The sequence below is a fragment of the Oncorhynchus gorbuscha genome, linkage group LG21 (assembly GCF_021184085.1).
Source record: "Oncorhynchus gorbuscha isolate QuinsamMale2020 ecotype Even-year linkage group LG21, OgorEven_v1.0, whole genome shotgun sequence".
NCBI lineage: Eukaryota > Metazoa > Chordata > Actinopteri > Salmoniformes > Salmonidae > Oncorhynchus > Oncorhynchus gorbuscha.
This window is the reverse complement of record NC_060193.1, coordinates 43,320,014-43,340,758: the sequence shown is the minus strand read 5'-3', so window position 1 is coordinate 43,340,758 and position 20,745 is coordinate 43,320,014. Positions and strand designations below refer to the sequence as shown.

General features: G+C 43.7%; 1 protein-coding gene across 1 annotated transcript in view; it reads left to right on the top strand.

The window, feature by feature from the left end:
• Window positions 1–20,745, top strand: part of LOC124008692 (alpha-1,6-mannosylglycoprotein 6-beta-N-acetylglucosaminyltransferase A-like) — a 140,563-nt gene that overhangs the window by 10,778 nt on the left and 109,040 nt on the right. Inside the window, exons 2-3 of the mRNA XM_046320197.1 lie at window positions 7,608–8,093; window positions 18,432–18,596. Coding sequence (XP_046176153.1) covers window positions 7,853–8,093; window positions 18,432–18,596 — 406 coding nt within the window. The 5' untranslated portion in view covers window positions 7,608–7,852. The remainder of the gene's footprint in view (window positions 1–7,607; window positions 8,094–18,431; window positions 18,597–20,745) is intronic.

Here is a 20,745-nt window from a genome sequence, read left to right as displayed (position 1 = left end):
TCAGGCAGCACTGCCATTAGAATTTTTGGCAGCGTTTTACAATCTGGCATGAAAAAAAGTAAACGTGAGAAGCGTGTCGGCCGATCGAATGCATAAACAGGCCTATATTATTTTTCTAAAAACCATTTTGTTTTGATAAGGAACTCAGTCCGGCTGTAAGAATGCACAAGGTGCAATTTGGAAATTGGGTAGTGCATCATCAGTTCCTCTTGTCATGTCAGTCATTGTACACCTTAGAGATATTTATAACTTGTCAGAAATGTCCAGATCAACTAGCCCATGTCAGCTAACATTTTTTTTATTTAGGGTTTTTAGCCCATAGTTATTGTTGTAATTTTCTAGTCACTCAAATATCACATGAATACACATTAGACATGGCAAAATGTATAGAAGTGCAAGGAAATGTGCTTTAAAACTGCAAAAGGTTCTTTGTTTCCCATGACAAAATATGTTTAATTGCAGGACATAAGCTTTAAAACGGCAAAATTCTGTCCACCAACAAGCATGGTGTGAACAGTCTGTCATGAACAGTGCCTGTGCCCATAGAAATAGATGTAGCACATGCACACGGGGGGGGGGGGGGGCAATGCTGGAAGGGGGGGGCCCTGAGTGAAAAAGTTTGGGAACTCCTCATCTAGCTAATGATTACCCTATTGGGGTAACCAATGCAGATGAGGAACATCATACTTCAGGCATGAAGCCACAATACTGAGTCAGGCTACAGGGGATAATGCTTAATGCTAAAATAGCACACCTGCCTGATAATATGGACGATGTACAGGCCCAGAAGCTATTGCTTTCCATCTATGTTATTGGGCTAATTTCTGGAGGGGAATATTACATTTGAAACGGTTTAATATGTTAAGGTTATACACTACCGGTCAATTTTTAGAACACCTACTCATTCAAGGGTTTTTCTTTATTTTTACTGTTTTTTACATTGTAGAATAATAGTGAAGACATCATGACTATGAAATAAGACATATGGTAGTAATCTAATTATATTTTATATTTGAGATTCTTCAAATAGCCACCCTTTGCCTTGATGACTGCTGCACACTCTTGGCATTATCTCAACCACCTTCACCTGGAATGCTTTTTCAACAGTCTTGAAGGAGTTCCCACATATGCTGAGTACTTGTTGGCTGCTTTTCCACTTGTTGGCTGGTCTGACTCATCCCATACCATCTCAATTTGGTTGAGGTCGTGGGGATTGTGGAGGCCTCTCTTTTTGATGGGAGGCATTATACCATTCTCCTTGTATGACTGGTGGAGAAGAGTCAGGTGTGTTTTTTTTCTCTACTGATGCTGAAAGACAAATTTCAGATACAAATAGCTAGCTAGCTAAACAATGAACCATAATCCCAATCCGAGTACTAGAAATACAAACTTATTGTCATAGCTTGCTAAAGTTAACCAAATAGGCTCAATGTTAGCTAGCTAACATTAGGCTATAACTAGCAAAACAAATGGCTTTCTGACATAATATTAATACACAGATCATACATGTAATGTTAGCTAGCGAGCCAGCCACCAAATGTCAAGTAGCTAGCTAACAGTAAGCTTTAACTTGCAATGAAAACAACTTTCTGACTAAATTAGAAACGTATAATGTCTGAATCAACTGTAGTTAGACTCTTACATGGATGAACGCTTTAAGGCAGACTGCAACCCCTTTCATTAAATATTGCGACCTGTGTCGTTTTGTTTGTACAGCCTGCTTGGCCTATTGTGTCAGGTCACTCTGGTTCACACTGACCGTGTACAATGCCATAAGAATCATCAGATCTTTCTCCCTCTCTTTCACGGATGCCATGGTTGCCCTTAGTTTGAAGATGTGATCCGCAGACAGGTGTTTTATACAACCGCCTTCTGTGTTCTCTTTTCGACTCCCTCTGCATTTGTAATCAAACGCCAGAATTGTATTAATCTCCTTATCATACTCTACTTCTACCTGACATTCCACTGATTTCAATATTTAACAACTTTGTTTGTATTTCCAGATGGCATACAAGTTTGTTGTTAAGACAAATGAAAGCTCAAATGTTTGAGAAGGCATTTCTGCCAAAAAAAAACACATTTTGATTAAAAAATACAAATAAATGTTAAAATGCCTCTCCTGTAAAGTCGTGACCTGCAACATAAACCTAGTTAGCTGAAATGAGTCACATATACTTAATTTGTCTTACCTTACTTCAAAGTAGCCTAGCCACAATCAGACCATATCTGTGCAAAATAAATGTTCATCAACTTTCTTTCATTGTCCAGCAGCCAAAGGCACAATCTTGGTCATTTTAGCAACCCATGCTAGTTATTGCAAAGTAGATCTCCCCTCTTTCTAAAGTTTCGAATGGATATTTTCATCTGTCACATGAAACCGCACAAATGCGAGCGGCGCCCTTTTGCCAAGGGTTTTCCCGTTAATTGCATAATGGTGTGAATATTCGCGCGTAACCTACTGCCCTGTGCACGTTGCTGCACTTATAATAGTTTAGCAACATTTTACGGTAAACTTTCTGATCTGTTGTATCACTCATTACTTTTGAATGTTTAAAAAATTAATACAATTATTTACCCTAGGCTTACTGGTTTTATGAATATCAATCTATCGTCCCACAACTGTACCAGAGTCTGTTTGGAATAGGCTATTTCTTTCTCAACCATCTGACCAATAGAATAGGTAACCTTCTACTTTGTGGGATAGTAAATTGACATAGAATAGTGATTTTGCTGTTTGTCACTCGTCTTGTCGGCTGAGGGAAAGTGCACATCAGAATTCGGTAAGAAGGACTGCACATCGTTGCATCCTCGACTTGCATGTTCTGTTAACATGAATTACCATAATCGAAATGTGATCTTTGTCATTCTGACCGCTGTGGGTGGATGCCCTAATCAGGTTACGCAGCCAATACAAATGGGTCCGGTAAATGTCTCCAATGTCCAGTAAAATTAAAAGGATGCCGGTCCTAACAGAAACCCTGGCGCACAGGCTTGCGTTATGTAGACTAAACACCTATCCTCTAAGGATATTTTAATGGTAGTTCCCAGGGCCTAAGATCTACCCACCATCTGCTAAATGCGGGTAGATTTTGGCATTGGCGGGTAAGAAGTCTATTTCACCAGCCACGTTGGCGCATTTGTGAAATAGTAAAGTATGATCACATTTGTAGTAAAATAAATGCTGCATTAGCTGTTTTCAAAAGATTTGGTTCATAGCTAGTAAATTAATCGCTCAGTCAAAGAACTACAAATCCTATAAAGCCTGTTCCACCTCACATTGTAACAATGCCTGTCTGGGGGCTGTGCGCATGTGAATAGCTGAGTGAAAGATTCATTTTTGGAAGCGCTGTGCACAGTCATATAAATTGGTCTAATTGACTTGAAACTAAAGTCTACTGAAGTGAGACTTTTGTCCTTGTGTTTCTTGGCTATTTACATCGTTTTATTCACATTAGAGGTCGACCGATTAATCGGAATGGCCGATTTAATTAGGGCCTATTTCAAGTTTTCATAACAATCTGTTATCAGCATTTTTTAACAACGATTGGTTGATATTTATTTTTATTTTTAACCTTTTATTTAACTAGGCAAGTCAGTTAAGAACACATTCTTATTTTCAATGACGGCCTAGAAACGGTGGGTTAACTGCCTTGTTCAGGGACAGAACGACAGATTTTTACCTTATCAGCTCGGGGATTCGATCAACCTTCTGGTTAGAGTCCAACTCCACGAGGAGCCTGCGTGGCAGGCTGACTACTTGTTACGCGAGTGCAGCAAGAAACCAAGGTAAGTTGCTAGCTAGCATTAAATTGATCTTATAAAAAACAATTAATCTTAACATAATCACTAGTTAACTACACATGGTTGATTTAGCATGTCCTGCATTGCATATAATCGGTGCGGTGCCTGTTCATTTCTCATCGAATCACAGCCTACTTCGCCAAACGGGTGATGATTTAACAAGTGCTTTCGTGAAAAAAGCACTGTCGTTGCACCAATGTACCTAACCATAAACATCAATGCCTTTCTTTAAAATCAATACACAAGTATATATTTTTAAACCTGCATATTTAGTTAATATAATTTCTTTTAACTAGGGGAATTGTGGCACTTGAGTCAGGGTATATGCAATGCAGCTGTTTGGGCCGCCTGGCTCGTTGCAAACTGTGTGAAGACCATTTATTCCTAACAAAGACCGTAATTAATTTGCCATAATTGTACATAATTATGACATAACATTGAAGGTTGTACAATGTAACAGCAGTATTTAGACTTAGTGATGCCACCCATTAGCTAAAATATGGAACGGTTCTGTATTTCACTGAAAGAATAAATGTTTTTTAAATGATAGTTTCCGGATTTGACCATATTAATGACACAAGGCTCGTATTTCTGTGTTATTATGTTATAATTAAGTGTATGATTTGATATTTGATAGAGCAGTCTGACTGAGCGGTGGTAGGAAGCAGCGGGCTCATAAGCATTCATTCAAACAGCATTTTCGCTGTGCTTCAAGCATAGGACCGGTTTATGGCTTCAAGCTTATCGATTCTCGAGATTAGGCTGGTGAAAGGGTTCACCAAACTAATATTTGAAAATAAATATGATTTTACTGCAAAATGCACACACTTTAAGAATACTACTGGAGTGAATACAAAGTGTTATGTTTGGGGCAAATCCAATACAACACATTACAGAGTACCACTCTTCATAGTGGTGGCTGCATGATGTTATGGGTATGCTTGTAATCGTTAAGGACTGGGGAGTTTTTCAGGATAAAAAAGAAACGGAATGGATCTAAGCACAGGCAAAATCCAAGAGGGAAACCTGGTTCCGTCTGCTTTCCACCATACATTAACTCACTTTTCAGCAGGACAATAAACTAAAACACATGGCCAAATCTACTCTGGAGTTGCTTACCAAGAAGATAGTGAATGTTGTTGAGTTACAGTTTTGACTTAAATCTGCCTGCAAATGTATGGCTACTGTTGGTTACTGTTGGCAGAAAAAAATGCAGCAGCCCCACCCCCAAACTACTTCCAGCTGCTATGAATAGGCCAAAGTCATTAATCATCGAATGAGTTTGTAGCTAAAAATTTCCTGACAGTAGATTTCCTGACAGTAGTTTTTTAAAGGATCAGACCCACATTAGATGTGGTAAAAGATAATACAAAGAAAAAAAACATGCGTTTTTTGGGGGGAGGGTTTTGTTCCATAATTTTTTAAAATGCAAGAGCGAGGCCACAATGTATTATATCCAGTATAGGCTCAATTTAGATTTTGGCCAATAAATGGCAGCAGTGTATGTGCAAAGTTTTAGACTGATCCAATGAACCATTGTATTTCTGTTTGAAATGTTGTATCAAGTCTGCCCAAATGTGCCTAATTGGTTTATTAATACAGTAATACAACTGTGCACTTGCCTCAAACAATAGCATGGTATTTGTCACTGTAAAAGCTACTGTAAATTGTTATTGTTACTTACAACATCATGCTAATCACATTAGCACATGTTAGCTCAACCATCCCACGGAAGGGACACTGATCTTGTAAAGGTTAAAATAAGTCCCCCTGAGTTTGTTTCTGACCCAAGATGGTAGGCTTGGCCTAAGAAGTCTTTTAAATAGAAGCTAAATATAATCGTTTTTCCCCCCCTCCCCAGTCGCTCACAAAGAAGTAGTTGGATTGGCCTCTGTTTCCTCCCCGAAGCAAGTTTGGTTTACCATGGTAATGTGTTATGTTAGCCCCCTGACCTTGGCCTAGCTGTGACGACAGTAGGTCAATGCTACTCCCACAATAATGACCAGCAAAATATACATATATACACACACATTTTTTTGGTAATGCATAAACATGACCTTTTGAGCTAGTGTGGTGGGAAAATAAACAATAGTCAGTGCATACTGCATAATGCCCTTCATATCCAATTACTAGCAACCTTGGTTTGAGGATATGGTGTGTATCCCCTAGGAGTTTGTGCAGAAACCTGAGGAGCCTGACTGAACAGACCATGGATGTAACTAGCTTCCTTCGCTGGCCTGAGGAGGAGGAGGATGATGAAACAGTGTGAAGGACACCTAGGCTTAAGGCTGCCTGTCTACGTCCTAAATTAAGCCCTATTCCCCCCATGTAGTGCACTACTTCTGACTAGCCCTGTGAATACATATGCTGCAATAGTGGAGTGATATGGACAAAAATCCATATCACGATAAATTGGCTGAATTATCATGATACCAATATGTTGAACGATAAATGTATAACTTTAATGTGGATCAGTTACTTCTTCACATTACCTGTACAAATGCTACTACTACTTAGCCGTCAATTGTCCCATTTTATAAAGTGCCCTTTATTTCATTTCAAACTTTCCGTTTCTCTAGTGTAGATTACATGTCGTAACTCTCCATATTAGCGGCCTTATTTCACATGTTCCATTTCTCTAGTGTACGCCTGCTTATCATCGCTCTCGTCTCTCCCCTTCCATTTCTCTCTCCCTCAACACATTGCTTTCACTAAGAGGCTTATGAAGGTCTTATGGTTAGCGAGAGTTTTCGGGTGCCTTACGAAATAGCCTCACCTCTTGGCTGAAGATGATGGGCAAGAAGGATTGCCATTTCACGCGAGAGCGAAACGTCCTGTTTTTCTCCATCCTTGAGTGGGCAGGTATACTGTGTTTTTTCCCCCCCTAAACTGTATCACTGAAATATTTACAAGTCCCAACTCCTCGTACCTCTACTAAAGTTGACTTGCGGTATAGTTTTGTCATGGAAAGTTTTTTTTTTGTGTGTTTTTTTGTGTGTTTTTTTTGTCCGGTAGTCCTAAGGGTAACCTGCCCACTCATTCAGTTTCTTGTAGCCAAGCTATCGGCATAATAGTATTCTTGTGAAAATCATTACACAGTAGACCTTACAGGTTTGAACATAGACAGAGACAACATAAAATACAATTTAGCTTTCTTTAGGATGTTTAACAGAAATTGAAGTAGGCTTAACTCTGAAGAGAGACTGGGTTGGGTTATATTTCCCTGTGGAGACAATGTGATTATTCACCATTTTCACTTCACGCTGACTGCATCTTTTTTTTGCATGAGAATCTTCTTAGCAGCAGGGATTTGTCAGCTTTGATACATTTTGTTTGTCTCTCTCCGTTTAGTTCTTGGCACACGTTTCAGGGCGCAGTTCTAGCTTCCTGCTGTTTAATCGAAACAAACCTGAATCAAAGTGGTCCCATTTTATAGCATGTTGTTTGTAACGCATTGCAGCAAGGACAGAAGGTTGTCTATAGTGTGTGTTTGTGTGGTGTGCACATGGTTTTTAGATGCAGATGGCAGAGACATAAGGGTTATCCATGAGTTCATCTGACTTTACATAATTAGGAAAAGAGCTTAGTTGCCAAAATCTCGGACTATCCCTTTAAAAGCTCATCTTGGCAAAGTGTGGCGCTGTGCAAAATGAATATAGGGGAAACATTGGATGGCTATAGCTACAGTAGCTAACACCCGCCTTGGGAATGCACATGTAAATACTCCTCCTTTTGCTTCTGGAACTGCGGTGTTTTCTGACTCTTGAGTGCCTCTTAACAGCCTTATCTCTCCTCCTCTCTTACAGAATGCAGCTTGGCCAGTCAACCCGGTGGGAGTGACTGATAAAGATGGGCCAAAGAAGTAGAGCCCACTGGTGAGGAGTGGTGAAGAGGCCAAACAGAACTATAGCGGCTAAACTACCCCGAGCGCCACCATGCCCCGCCTCCCCTTCTGAACTCTCCTGCCACTCCGACTCAGTCCCTTCCATCCCCTGTCCCACACGCACAGACACAGTCACTCTTGCCAGTCGAGCTGCGGGCCGCGCTCGCCATGGCCTCGGCCTACCTGTGGAAGCTGTCGTCCCAGAAGCTGGGCTTCTTCCTGGTGAGCTTTGGCTTCATCTGGGGCATGATGCTGCTCCACTTCACCATCCAGCAGCGGGCCACGCACGAGAGCAGCACCATGCTGCGACAGCAGATCCTGGAGCTCAGCAAGCGCTACATCAAGGCCCTGGCCGAGGAGAACCAGAGTGTCATGGACGGGCCCTACGTGGGAACCATGACGGCCTATGGTGAGTACCGAGCACTGCACAAGCAGTGTTCTCCGTCCCTTTTGCGCTCTCTTCAAAATAGAATGACTCCACTTTGCAAAGCGGTGGTTGTGAGAACTATGAATTTGCTCAATGGTACACTGGGAATGTTCCATTCATTCACTTGGTATGTTTTATTGAATGGAATTCTGATTTGACAGTTGTTGGTTGTGCTGCAATATTTGATCAACCTCCGTTAGAGAACACACTGCTATTGAATAAGGACAGGCTGAATTGATTTACTATGTCGGCTAAGTAGAAGTGCCTTTTTAAAGTCAAAATAGCCAGCTCTATACATCCTCTGACATACAGATCATACAAAATGCATAATGTAGGCTGCTTATAAGCGTTTGATATTTGAATTGTATCGTGGTTGTAATGCAACCATAGACAACGGGGAAGACAAGAAAGAGGAAGAGAGAGAAAAATGTACATTTTGTCTACAGCAGGGTGCTGCCTCATTGGATAGAGGAAAGTAAAGCATTAGGGGGCTAGCCAGCCAGTAACTTGACTTGCGCAAACAGAGGTGAGTGATACGCTGATGCAGCTGCTTTCCGCCATAGCCTATTAACGCCCCGCAAACAGCCGTCAATAAGTTATTCACGCCGTTAATAGACCCGTTTGGGTCAATGAGCGGCTTCCTTAGAAACATGAGATTGGAATTGATTACGCTGAACACATTCTAATGGACGGCGCAAAACCAGAAGATGCTGTAAAATGACCAGGCAACCAACCAACCGTCACTGGTCCCGGAAAGTAGCTCTCTGAAAAGGCCACGCCTAATATGATTGGTCTTAACTCTCTTAGCCTGTAAAAAATTCAATTTACCGGCGTTTGTCAGGCAGGAAGCCTCCCGCCTATCTCAGAAACACCGAGTAGGCCTATCAACCTCCGTTCTTCTGCCACAGTCTGCTAATCGCCAGACCTCAAAGAGTACACGGAGCATTTAGCTGCTCCTTGTTCCCCTTAGGGTCTGTGTTAAAACATTGATGCAGAGTGTTGAAGCATCTGCCTTGGTGAAAACCCTTGGTCGTACAGATCCGGGACGCCTCCCAAATGGCATCCTATCCCCTACTTACTATGGGCCCTGTCAAAAGTGGTGCACTAAATTAGGAGTAGGATGCCATATGTGACGCAGCCGAGGAGTCTGTTGTTCTAGCAGCCCAGTGCTCTCCGACCTGTTTTTAAATGACCTGGATGAGGGTGTTGAAAGAAATCCTAAGCTTTATCCCAGACCGGTATAATGATATCAGCTCAATGTAATGGGCTAATTGCTTAATCGTGTCATTAATTATCTCCAGAAAAGCATGAAATTAGTTGTTGCTGCAAACACTGTTATTCGGGAGGCAATGAGACAAAAGATCTGTGATATGGTCTCTTCAGAACAGATTCATAATATTCTGTCAATTGCCTGAACTTTAATTCAAATGAATAAACTTCATTAATGCACCAAGTGGAGTAAATGTTTATATGATGTAATAATGTCAGTATATAACAGATTTAATTTTTTTTAAATCCAGCTGTAATGAACTAAAACATTACATTGGACAAGGCAGTCTTTCCCTAGTTTGATTTTCCAGGCGGGCGCAAAAGCTCCCAAAGCAACATCCACGCCCCCTGGCATCGAAAATGCAAATGGAAAGCAGTAGAAGCCAAAACCCTGTTTTGGCAACAAAGCTAGCCGTTGAAACCAGTGGCAGATATATGCATTGGTAGAGAAAACATTCATATTGAGTCAGAAGATGTTGTTTGGGGCATTGTGTCCTGTCTTGACCTAGGTCTAAAGAACCAGTCTGGAACCAGTTTATAATGGACTGGATGAAACCAGTTTCCCTGTTTTTCTTCTTCTTTTTTTTTCTCTCATTTGAACATGTCTCAATCTTAATGTACTTCTTGAGACTGGAACACTGTTTACTCTCTGCCATAGAAACATAATGATATGGTCTAGGAAGCCTTTTTTATTTTAAATGCTTTTAAAAGTACTAAGGGGAAAAATTGCCTCATGCTGCAGTATTTGTACACTCTCTGCAGATCTAGGATTCATCTCGATATGACATTAACGCATTTAAGGGGAATTATGGCTTCCTCTCTGCTCTCAGTAAATTACCCATAAAATCTGAGTGCACGTTAATTAAATATTGTATCAAGACTGAATCGGTCTGGTGGTTTATGTGGTGCACTGAACATTGTTTATTAGTTTGAGTAGATTGAAATTTGGACTGAAAAGAGAGAAGCATTGAACTAAACAATTCCAGCCAACCTGTTTCCACGCTTTCCTTTTGTGAGAAGAGGTTATAAAGTTTATAAATATCTGGATTGACGAAAACCCATCTTTCATAAAGCATGTTGATGAGGAAATTAAGAATGAAAAGGAGCTTATTTTATAGGAATAAGTCATGCCTTTCATTAAGTAGCAGAAAACAAATGATTTAGTCGACATTCATACCGGTTATAGACTGGCGTTATTGTATATCTGAATGCAGCTGCCACTGTATTGAAGCTATTAGACGCAGTTTATCATAGCAAACTACACTTTATTACAGGCGATAGGTTCAGTACACATCACTGTTTTCTGTATCAGAAAGTACAGTAGGTTGGTCCTCTTTGAAGTCAAGTAGATCGATGGATTTTACTCGTTTTGTTTGTAACATACAGTCAATAGCACAATAAAAAAATCTATGTACAGTGTGTGCAAATGTAGAAGAGTAGGGAGGTAAGGCAATAAATAGGCCATAGAGGTGAAATAATTACAATTTAGCATTAACACTGGAGTGATAGATGTGCAGATGATGATGCACAGGTAGAGATATTGGGTGTAAGAGGGTAAGTAATAATATGGGGATGAGGTAGTTGGGTGTGCTATTTGCAGATTGGCTGTGTACAGGTACAGTGATCGGTAAGCTGCTCTGACAGCTGATGCTTAAAGTTAGAGAGAGAGATATATAAGACTCCAGCTTCAGTGATTTTTGCAATTTGTTCCAGTCATTGGCAGCAGAGAACTGGATGGAAAGGCGGCCAAAGGAAGTGTTGGCTTTGGGGATGACCAGTGAAATATACTTGCTGGAGCGTGTGCTACGGGTGGGTGTTGCTATGGTGATCAGTGAGCTGAGATATGCGGGGCTTTACCAAGCAAGGACTTATAGATGACCTGGAGCCAGTGGGTTTGGCGACGAATATGTAGCGAGGGCCAGCCAACGAGAGCATACAGGTCGCAGTGGTGGGTAGTATATGGGGCTTTGGTGACAAAACGGATGGCACTGTGATAGACTACATCCAATTTGTTGAGTAGAGTGTTGGAGGCTATTTTTTAAAATGATATCGCCGAAGTCAAGGATCGGTAGGATGGTCAGGCTTTGTTCAGAAATAGGAAGCCGATTCCAGATTCAATTTTGGATTGGAGATGCTTAATGTGGGTCTGGAAGGAGAGTTTACAGTCTAGCCAGACACCTAGGTATTTGTAGTTGTCCACATATTCTACGTCAGAACCATCCAGAGTAGTGATGCTAGTCGGACGGGAGTGTGCGGGCAGCGATCGGTTGAAAAGCATGCACTTAGTTTTACTAGCGTTTTAAAAGCAGTTGGAGGCCATGGAAGGAGTGTTGTATGGCATTGAAGCTCGTTTGGAGGTTTGTTAGCACAGTGTCCAAAGAAGGGCCAGATGTGTACAGAATGGTGTCATCTGCATAGAGGTGGATCAGAGAATCACCAGCAGCAAGAGCGACATCATTGATGTATACAGAGAAAAGAGTCGGCTCAAGAAGTGAACCCTGTGGCACCCCCATAGAGACTGCCAGAGGTCCGGACAACAGGCCCTACGATTTGACACACTGAGAAGTAGTAGTCGAGAACCATAACCCAGTATAGCTGGCTTCAGCCCAAAAAAGCATTCCTGTCAACAAAAGCATATTTATAATCTCTAGGAACTCTTACTTACCAGACATAAAGTACATTTGCATTTACATTTAAGTCATTTAGCAGACGCTCTTATCCAGAGCGACTTACAAATTGGTGCATTCACCTTATGACATCCAGTGGAACAGTCACTTTACAATAGTGCATCTAAATCTTAAAGGGGGGGGGTGAGAAGGATTACTTATCCTATCCTAGGTATTCCTTAAAGAGGTGGGGTTTCAGGTGTCTCCGGAAGGTGGTGATTGACTCCGCTGTCCTGGCGTCGTGAGGGCGTTTGTTCCACCATTGGGGGGCCAGAGCAGCGAACAGTTTTGACTGGGCTGAGCGGGAACTGTACTTCCTCAGTGGTAGGGAGGCGAGCAGGCCAGAGGTGGATGAACGCAGTGCCCTTGTTTGGGTGTAGGGCCTGATCAGAGCCTGGAGGTACTGAGGTGCCGTTCCCCTCATAGCTCCGTAGGCAAGCACCATGGTCTTGTAGAGTGCAGTTCAGATATGTATTTGATAACGAGGGACACATTTCACTTTGTGTATGGTAAGTAGAGTTCCTCGAGATTATAAAAGCATTACATCACATCATGTGGTTACTTGGCAATGGTGATATAGTATCTGTAAGGTCACTATAATTACAACATGCGTGCATTTCTTACATCTGCCATCAGCTCACATCAGTGTTGTGGGATTTGTGCATGTGGACTGTGATGTGATACTGTGTAATATCACTAAGGCCACGAGCGAGCACACATCTGCATAGAAATATGGATTAGTCTCCCCGTCTGTCAGTCCGACTCTAAGCAAAGGAAAATCTCTGGATTTGTACACCACATATCAGAAAATGATGGGAAAGTCATTTTAGTGCATTGTCTCCAATATAATGTATTTTCTTTGGAAGTGTTGCTTTCATCCGAGTCTTTGTAATATCATTTTTATTTTCGCTTAGTTTCAAAATACTGTACAGTATGTTTAAAACTCTCCTGTTGATTTTTATGGAGCTCCCATCTATGAATTTTGAGTGGTTACATTTCCCAAGCCCCATCACTGTTCACCAAACAAAGTGACAGGGTCAGGCTGTTAAAATTACAGATTGTGTCTTTAAATAAAAAATAAAATTCAGTTGTTGTTGACCTACTTTGTTAACTGAACCAAGTTTATTAAACATCTGGGCTGGTTCCCCATTTTACAACCATGCAAATTAGTCTGAATTTGAATTGTATTAACCTGGTTACATTTACATTTAAGTCATTTAGCAGACGCTCTTATCCAGAGCGACTTACAAATTGGTGCATTCACCTTATGACATCCAGTGGAACAACCACTTTACAATAGTGCATCTAAATATTTTAAGGGGGGGTGAGAAGGATTACTTTATCCTATCCTAGGTATTCCTTAAAGAGGTGGGGTTTCAGGTGTCTCCGGAAGGTGGTGATTGACTCCGCTGTCCTGGCGTCGTGAGGGAGTTTGTTCCACCATTGGGGAGCCAGAGCAGCGAACAGTTTTGACTGGGCTGAGCGGGAACTGTACTTCCTCAGTGGTAGGGAGGCGAGCAGGCCAGAGGTGGATGAACGCAGTGCCCTTATTTGGGTGTAGGGCCTGATCAGAGCCTGGAGGTACTGAGGTGCCGTTCCCCTCACAGCTCCGTAGGCAAGCACCATGGTCTTGTAGCGGATGCGAGCTTCAACTGGAAGCCAGTGGAGAGAGCGGAGGAGCGGGGTGACGTGAGAGAACTAGGGAAGGTTGAACACTAGACGGGCTGCGGCGTTCTGGATGAGTTGTAGGGGTTTAATGGCACAGGCAGGGAGCCCAGCCAACAGCGAGTTGCAGTAATCCAGACGGGAGATGACAAGTGCCTGGATTAGGACCTGCGCCGCTTCCTGTGTGAGGCAGGGTCGTACTCTGCGGATGTGGTAGAGCATGAACCTACAGGAACGGGCCACCGCCTTGATGTTAGTTGAGAACGACAGGGTGTTGTCCAGGATCACGCCAAGGTTCTTAGCGCTCTGGGAGGAGGACACAATGGAGTTGTCAACCGTGATGGCGAGATCATGGAACGGGCAGTCCTTCCCCGGGAGGAAGAGCAGCTCCGTCTTGCCGAAGTTCAGCTTGAGGTGGTGATCCGTCATCCACACTGATATGTCTGCCAGACATGCAGAGATGCGATTCGCCACCTGGTCATCAGAAGGGGGAAAGGAGAAGATTAATTGTGTGTCGTCTGCATAGCAATGATAGGAGAGACCTGTGAGGTTATGACAGAGCCAAGTGACTTGGTGTATAGCGAGAATAGGAGAGGGCCTAGAACAGAGCCCTGGGGTACACCAGTGGTGAGAGCGCGTGGTGAGGAGACAGATTCTCGCCACGCCACCTGGTAGGAGCGACCTGTCAGGTAGGACGCAATCCAAGCGTGGGCCGCGCCGGAGATGCCCAACTCGGAGAGGGTGGAGAGGAGGATCTGATGGTTCACAGTATCGAAGGCAGCCGATAGGTCTAGAAGGATGAGAGCAGAGGAGAGAGAGTTAGCTTTAGCGGTGCGGAGCGCCTCCGTGATACAGAGAAGAGCAGTCTCAGTTGAATGACTAGTCTTGAAACCTGACTGATTTGGATCAAGAAGGTCATTCTGAGAGAGATAGCGGGAGAGCTGACCAAGGACGGCACATTCAAGAGTTTTGGAGAGAAAAGAAAGAAGGGATACTGGTCTGTAGTTGTTGACATCGGAGGGATCGAGTGTAGGTTTTTTCAGAAGGCAATGCAAATTAGTCTGAATTTGAATTGTATTAACCTGGTTCTCTTAGTTTGCATGGTCTGCTGTTGTCTGTTCTGTCTTCTCACTCGCTGTGTTTAGGCTGCAATCATTCAAACGGGGAACTCGTTTTGTAGGTCGGTTTCTTGAAAGACGAAGATTGGCTAACAATGACGGTCACTGAAATAATGACCTCATTCCCTTTTACGGTGCACTTCATTAGGACACAGTCACAGTTTAGCTCCATGCTCATCATGTACCACGCACCGGCTCATCGTAGACATTTGCTGCGGACATGAGTGAGGACATGACTCGGCTAACACAGTTGACATCTGAACCAAAGAACTTGAATAATTAACTAAGGTATCACCCATACTACCACCACTGTCTTTTAATCAACGTATCTATGTAATGGTAGTATTATTATTATTTTTTACCACAGTTTGGCCCAAAACCCAATTCTGATTATTCTGATGCTGTGAATTGTACTTTGCTTTTCCGACAGTAAGTTTATCTATCGCATGGATTTAGCCCACCTATGTTTTCACACCTATTACACCACTTTGTCACTTGAATGCAGGCTGTCCACACTCCGCCCTGGGGCATGCATTTCAATTTTCCAGATTTTTAAATCTGGCTTAATTCATTACAATGTTCCGTGCTTGTTGGAAAGAAACTATTTCATTTGTTAACACAAACCTCGCTGTGCATTGTGCACTCATTGCAAACATGCAGAGGAATGTTTATTGGCTGCCACCTGTAAAACATTAATTAGCTACACACACATACAGATCAGCCATGTGGGGAGATGGCCTACTCTACCTTGTCCAGGTTTGGGAGAGATGGATGGAGTGTGTTTGGTGTTTGGACCTGGGGCAGTGTGTTTGGTGTTTGGACCTGGGGCAGTGTGTTTGGTGTTTGGACCTGGGGCAGTGTGTTTGGTGTTTGGACCTGGGGCAGTGTGTTTGGACCTGGGACAGTGTGTTTGGACCTGGGGCAGTGTGTTTGGACCTGGGACAGTGTGTTTGGACCTGGGGCAGTATGTTTGGACCTGGGGCAGTATGTTTGGACCTGGGGCAGTATGTTTGGACCTGGGGCAGTATGTTTGGACCTGGGGCAGTATGTTTGGACCTGGGGCAGTATGTTTGGACCTGGGGCAGTGCGTTTGGACCTGGAGCAGTGTGTTTGGACCAGGAGCACTGTGTTTGGACCTGGGGCAGTGTGCTTGGACCTGGGGCAGTGTGTTTGGACCTGGGGCAGTGTGTTTGGACCTGGGGCAGTGTGTTTGGACCTGGGGCAGTGTGTTTGGTGTTTGGACCTGGGGCAGTGTGTTTGGTGTTTGGACCTGGGGCAGTGTGTTTGGACCTGGGGCAGTGTGTTTGGACCTGGGGCAGTGTGTTTGGACCTGGGGCAGTGTGTTTGGACCTGGGGCAGTGTGTTTGGACCTGGGGCAGTGTGTTTGAACCTGGGGCAGTGTGTTTGGTGTTTGGACCTGGGGCAGTGTGTTTGGTGTTTGGACCTGGGGCAGTGTGTTTGGACCTGGGGCAGTGTGTTTGGTGTTTGGACCGGGGGCAGTGTGTTTCTTTCTCTCTGTCTGTGTTGATGGAGGCTAGGCCGGGCGGTTTCTGCTCAGCGCATTGTGTTTTCTGAGGACACAATCTATTGTGTGCAATTATGTTCAGCCTGATGCAGTGGCAGCTCCACTCCAGGGCTCTGTCCCAAATGGTACTCAATTCCCGACATAGTGCACTGCTTTGGACCAGAGTCGTATGGGCCCTTGTCAAAAGTACTACACTATATAGGGAATACGGTGTCATTTGGGACAAAGTCCAACTTTCCAGTTGATTTCTTCCTTGTCTTACGCAGCGGCGCTCCCTCCCGGCATCTGCTTATCTCCTCCCCACGTAGCCGTGCAGAGCAGACAAAACGCTGCAGCTTCCCTCTCCCTCGCACCAACTCTCCTCCCCATCCCTTCCCTTGCTCCCTGACCACGGCGGTGCACACAGGCCTGTTTCCCTCCACACTGTCTTTCTGGCGCGATAGGGAGTGACATATCAAATGCGACACGCAGCCAGAGAAATTGCACCGCAGTCGCCGCGCTGACGTGTGACAGACTGGGTGAGATCGCTGTCTTCACGGCTCCACCACCTCATGGAATGTTAATGAGGTTGACGACATTCCGGAATATTCTTGGTTCAGCAGGAGGAAAGGAGAACATTTCAGGGGCAGAAGGGACATGTCATATTTCATTTTCTTAGTATCTACTAATGACGTGACAAAATGTCTCGCAAGTCAAAATTGATCAACTGTTTTGTGACAAGATCTTCGGTCATACCAATAAACTATATGTTAAGCATGTTGGATAAAAAAAATATATATAAAAAATCTGAGTTCTATGCAAACTACTGAAATTGAAACCAATGCCAAAATGTGTGTTCAACATCGGTCAACCGTGAGCTCTTACAGCACCACCATGAACAATAATATGTCAACAATCCCCAAAATCTGACAGTTATTACAAATGGATTTGAAGCCACTCAAGTTTGTGTTGCGTGCTATACAGTAGCTTTAGAATCGTTACACTTTATTCAGTTGCTTTGAGCTGTGTAGAGCCATAGAGCCATGGAGGCCCTGGTCAAAAGTAGTACTCCATAGGGAATAGGGTTCCATTAGGGATGCAGCCTTGATGTCCTCATGGCTGCCGGAGGGTAAATATCAGATTAACACCATTAGGACACTGAAATGCCAAGCCCTGCATACCAAGTCCTGAAATGCTACTGAAACAAACAGAGATGATGTCGTTGTGAATGTCAGCTCACTGTGTCCTTTCTATCCCATCTCACCTCTTATTGGCCCGCTACTGGGCTATGTCCCAATTATCTCTCCTTCCCTCCCAAAATTTGCGTTTGTTCACTTCCCTTCACTGATTTGAAAGGAGATGAGTGGTGTAAGAAACATGGTGGAGACTCCCGCTAGCCCATTCCTACAGCAATCAATCCAATGCTCTTAGATTTGTGGGGAGTAGTGAACGAGTGCACACTTCAGGAGGGAGACATTATTGGGGACACACCTATTGTGGATGCCAGTTTACTTTAGTGTCTTTTCAATCCCACCGTCCGTCCCACCTTCTTTTGGCTAGCTACCGGAGTCGGGAGATGTTGTTAGAAATGCACAGCAAGGTCCTTCTCAGACACCCGCCAGCTCAGTTATACATCTAAATGAGTCCTTTAACGGACAGCATGAAATCCAATGACTTAATGGGGTCGCTGAAATAAGCTGATCCTCTCCCCTTGTTTTTCCTTTTTTTCAGAGGAAAGCCAATAAGAACGGTCCGTCTCGGTATACAAGGCATACTCCGATTACTCACACCATAACGATCTATTGATTAGCCTAGTTATGAAGACAAGAATAGAAAAGCATTTTCTCTGACCGGGACTGTGGAGAGCGACTCACTGGTATTATATCACTATGCGGTAGTTTCCTCCTTGTCCTTCAAAAAGTCAATCTGAGATTTGAAAATGACTATTCATGAGATCAATTAAAATGATAGGAAAATGAAAGGGACATATAGAAAACACTGTACTGTATATTTTAGCCTCAAGTTAAGTTAGCTGGTTAGCAGTAAGACTGATATGAGGTATCTATGCTTCATGCTATACTGTGTTTCCCTATTCCAGATCTGAAGAAGACCCTGGCGGTGCTCCTGGACAACATCATGGTACGGCTGGGCAAGCTGGAGTCCAAGGTGGAGAACATCTACAACAGCACGGGGGCTAACCTGACCAACGGCACCAGCACGGCCACCCCCAGCGCCTCCAATGCTGAGAAGGTCAACGTGGCAGGTGAGGCTCACTCACTCCCTCACTAGCTTATTCTTTCTCTCCCGAGGATTGGCCGAATCTTCTTTTATTGAAGACATTCAAAAACAAGACACCTTGAGAAACCCCAGTCCTAGTTCTAGAACATGTCAAAGTAATAAGACATAGGCCTATAGCAGGGGTGTCAAGCTCAATTCCTGGATTTGCTGAGTGTCTGCGGGTTTTCGCTCCTCCCTTGCACTTATTAGTTAGGAGCTCACCTGGTTTTCTAGGGCTGGACACACATTGAAAGAAAATAACAAAAACAAACTAGCAGACACTCAGTTCTCCAGTGAATCTGATGTGAGCTTAGGTGAATAGTGCTGGTAAGAATAAAGTTGTGCTCTGAGCATTGAAATGTCTCTATTCACCCTAGTTACCCCTCTGTCCTTGTGTGGCGACAGAATATGGTCGGAATTAGATTCTGACGCTTGTGTTACAAAGTGATCATTCTACTCTTGAGAGAGGTAGGCCCATTCCGCTCAGGCTTCAGAATGTTTGGTTAACAAAATGAAGAATGTTTAACTCAGCCTTTCATTTTTACAAATGTTAAATAAGTATACTGCCGCCATCTTGGGCTGTATCAGTGACAGTTCCCTGCTAGCTGTGTCGGGCAGGACACTGTGGTCCTCCTGTACTGCAGCATCCGCCACTTCCTGTGCAACGGCGATAACGACATACCGCATTAACGGCGCACTGATCTCTCAATCCCACCCTTTGTTAACCAATGGAATGCTCTGGCTTCGGACGAGTCAAAGGAAAGAGACCATACTGGTTGTCTTGACTTCTAACCTGTTAATAGACACCCGTATCATTTGGCCGTGTGGTTTGCCCAAACAGTCTTGAGTTGTCCCTGAGATACCACTCCTCCTCTCCACGTCTGTCCTGTGTGGCAGGCAGCCCTGCCAACCCATTTGCTGCTTTCCCCTGGACCATGTGGTGCAGGGAAGGCAATTACCCAGATAGGATCTGGACAGTGAGGGGATCACATATCTCTTTCGAGAGGCTGCTAGCTATCAAGGTGGAGAACCCAGGGCCCCAGGAAGAGATGTAGTGCTCCCCCCTTACCCTGCTGCCACACTGTCTCTGTCAGACAGTTTGTGCCCTGCTCAGCCATAGAGAGATGCCTATGTCCTGACTATCAGACCAAACTACCGCTAATGCACTGCCTAGACAAAATATGCTGCTTTAGTCACTGTAAATATGCACATTTTGGTATAATCATGAAGTAAACATCTTTATCTCCCAAATTCAATTGTCGCAACTAGGTAGCTTTACAAAGTGTTAATTTTAAAGCTACCCCTCTGTTTTTGATTTAAGCGCAAACACGTTTCTATCAGACAAAATGCGCTACCATGACAATCTCCATTGGGGGTAGCACATCATTAGTGGGTAGGTCAGTTTCTCAGAATACCTCTCTTCGCTACAGCCTAGATGAGCAGGGAGTAAACGAACGTGTCACGTCTGACCAGTGCCCGACCCACCTCACAGCCGTGTATGGATGTGGCTGAGTCACCACAATCAGTCACAGTCGGAACTCAGAGGGCAACGCCTAGTCCCTTCCTAACTGCTCTCGACTCACCCATTAGCAGCTGTTTGGGAACAAGGTCTTTGACAATGCGTCCTCCATGTAGACTAAATAAAAACGAAGTAAAACACTTGTTAGGCTTATCCAATTCTGCAATTGAATGACCTAACCCATGGAGCCATAGGCTTGTCAGACTGTTGGTGGAGGAGCACCCTTAAACGCATTGGAAAGATGTTCCATCGGAGAAACACAAAATGATGTCAAGTCATGTGACCAGGGAGAGTCTGCGGTGGCCACTCTGCTTCCTTGCATTGATGAGCAAATGTGAGGTCAGATAAGGAAGTTCATGCTAGTATGCTGTAGTTTCACTCTTTGTTTGCAGGCTCTTTGTTTGCAAGTTACACATTGTATTGCGTAGGCCAAAGTCGGTGGTCTCCGTAAGCCTACTTCTGCATGTCAGACCTCTTAACATCTATCTATAGAGTCTTCCCTTGGCTACTATTTGTTATCACGTACTATAGCTGACTGTCCTGTAGCCCATAGTGCACAAATGTGGTAGGAAGTGGCTTACAAAGAAAAGTAAGAGCTTTTAAATGAAACATTTCC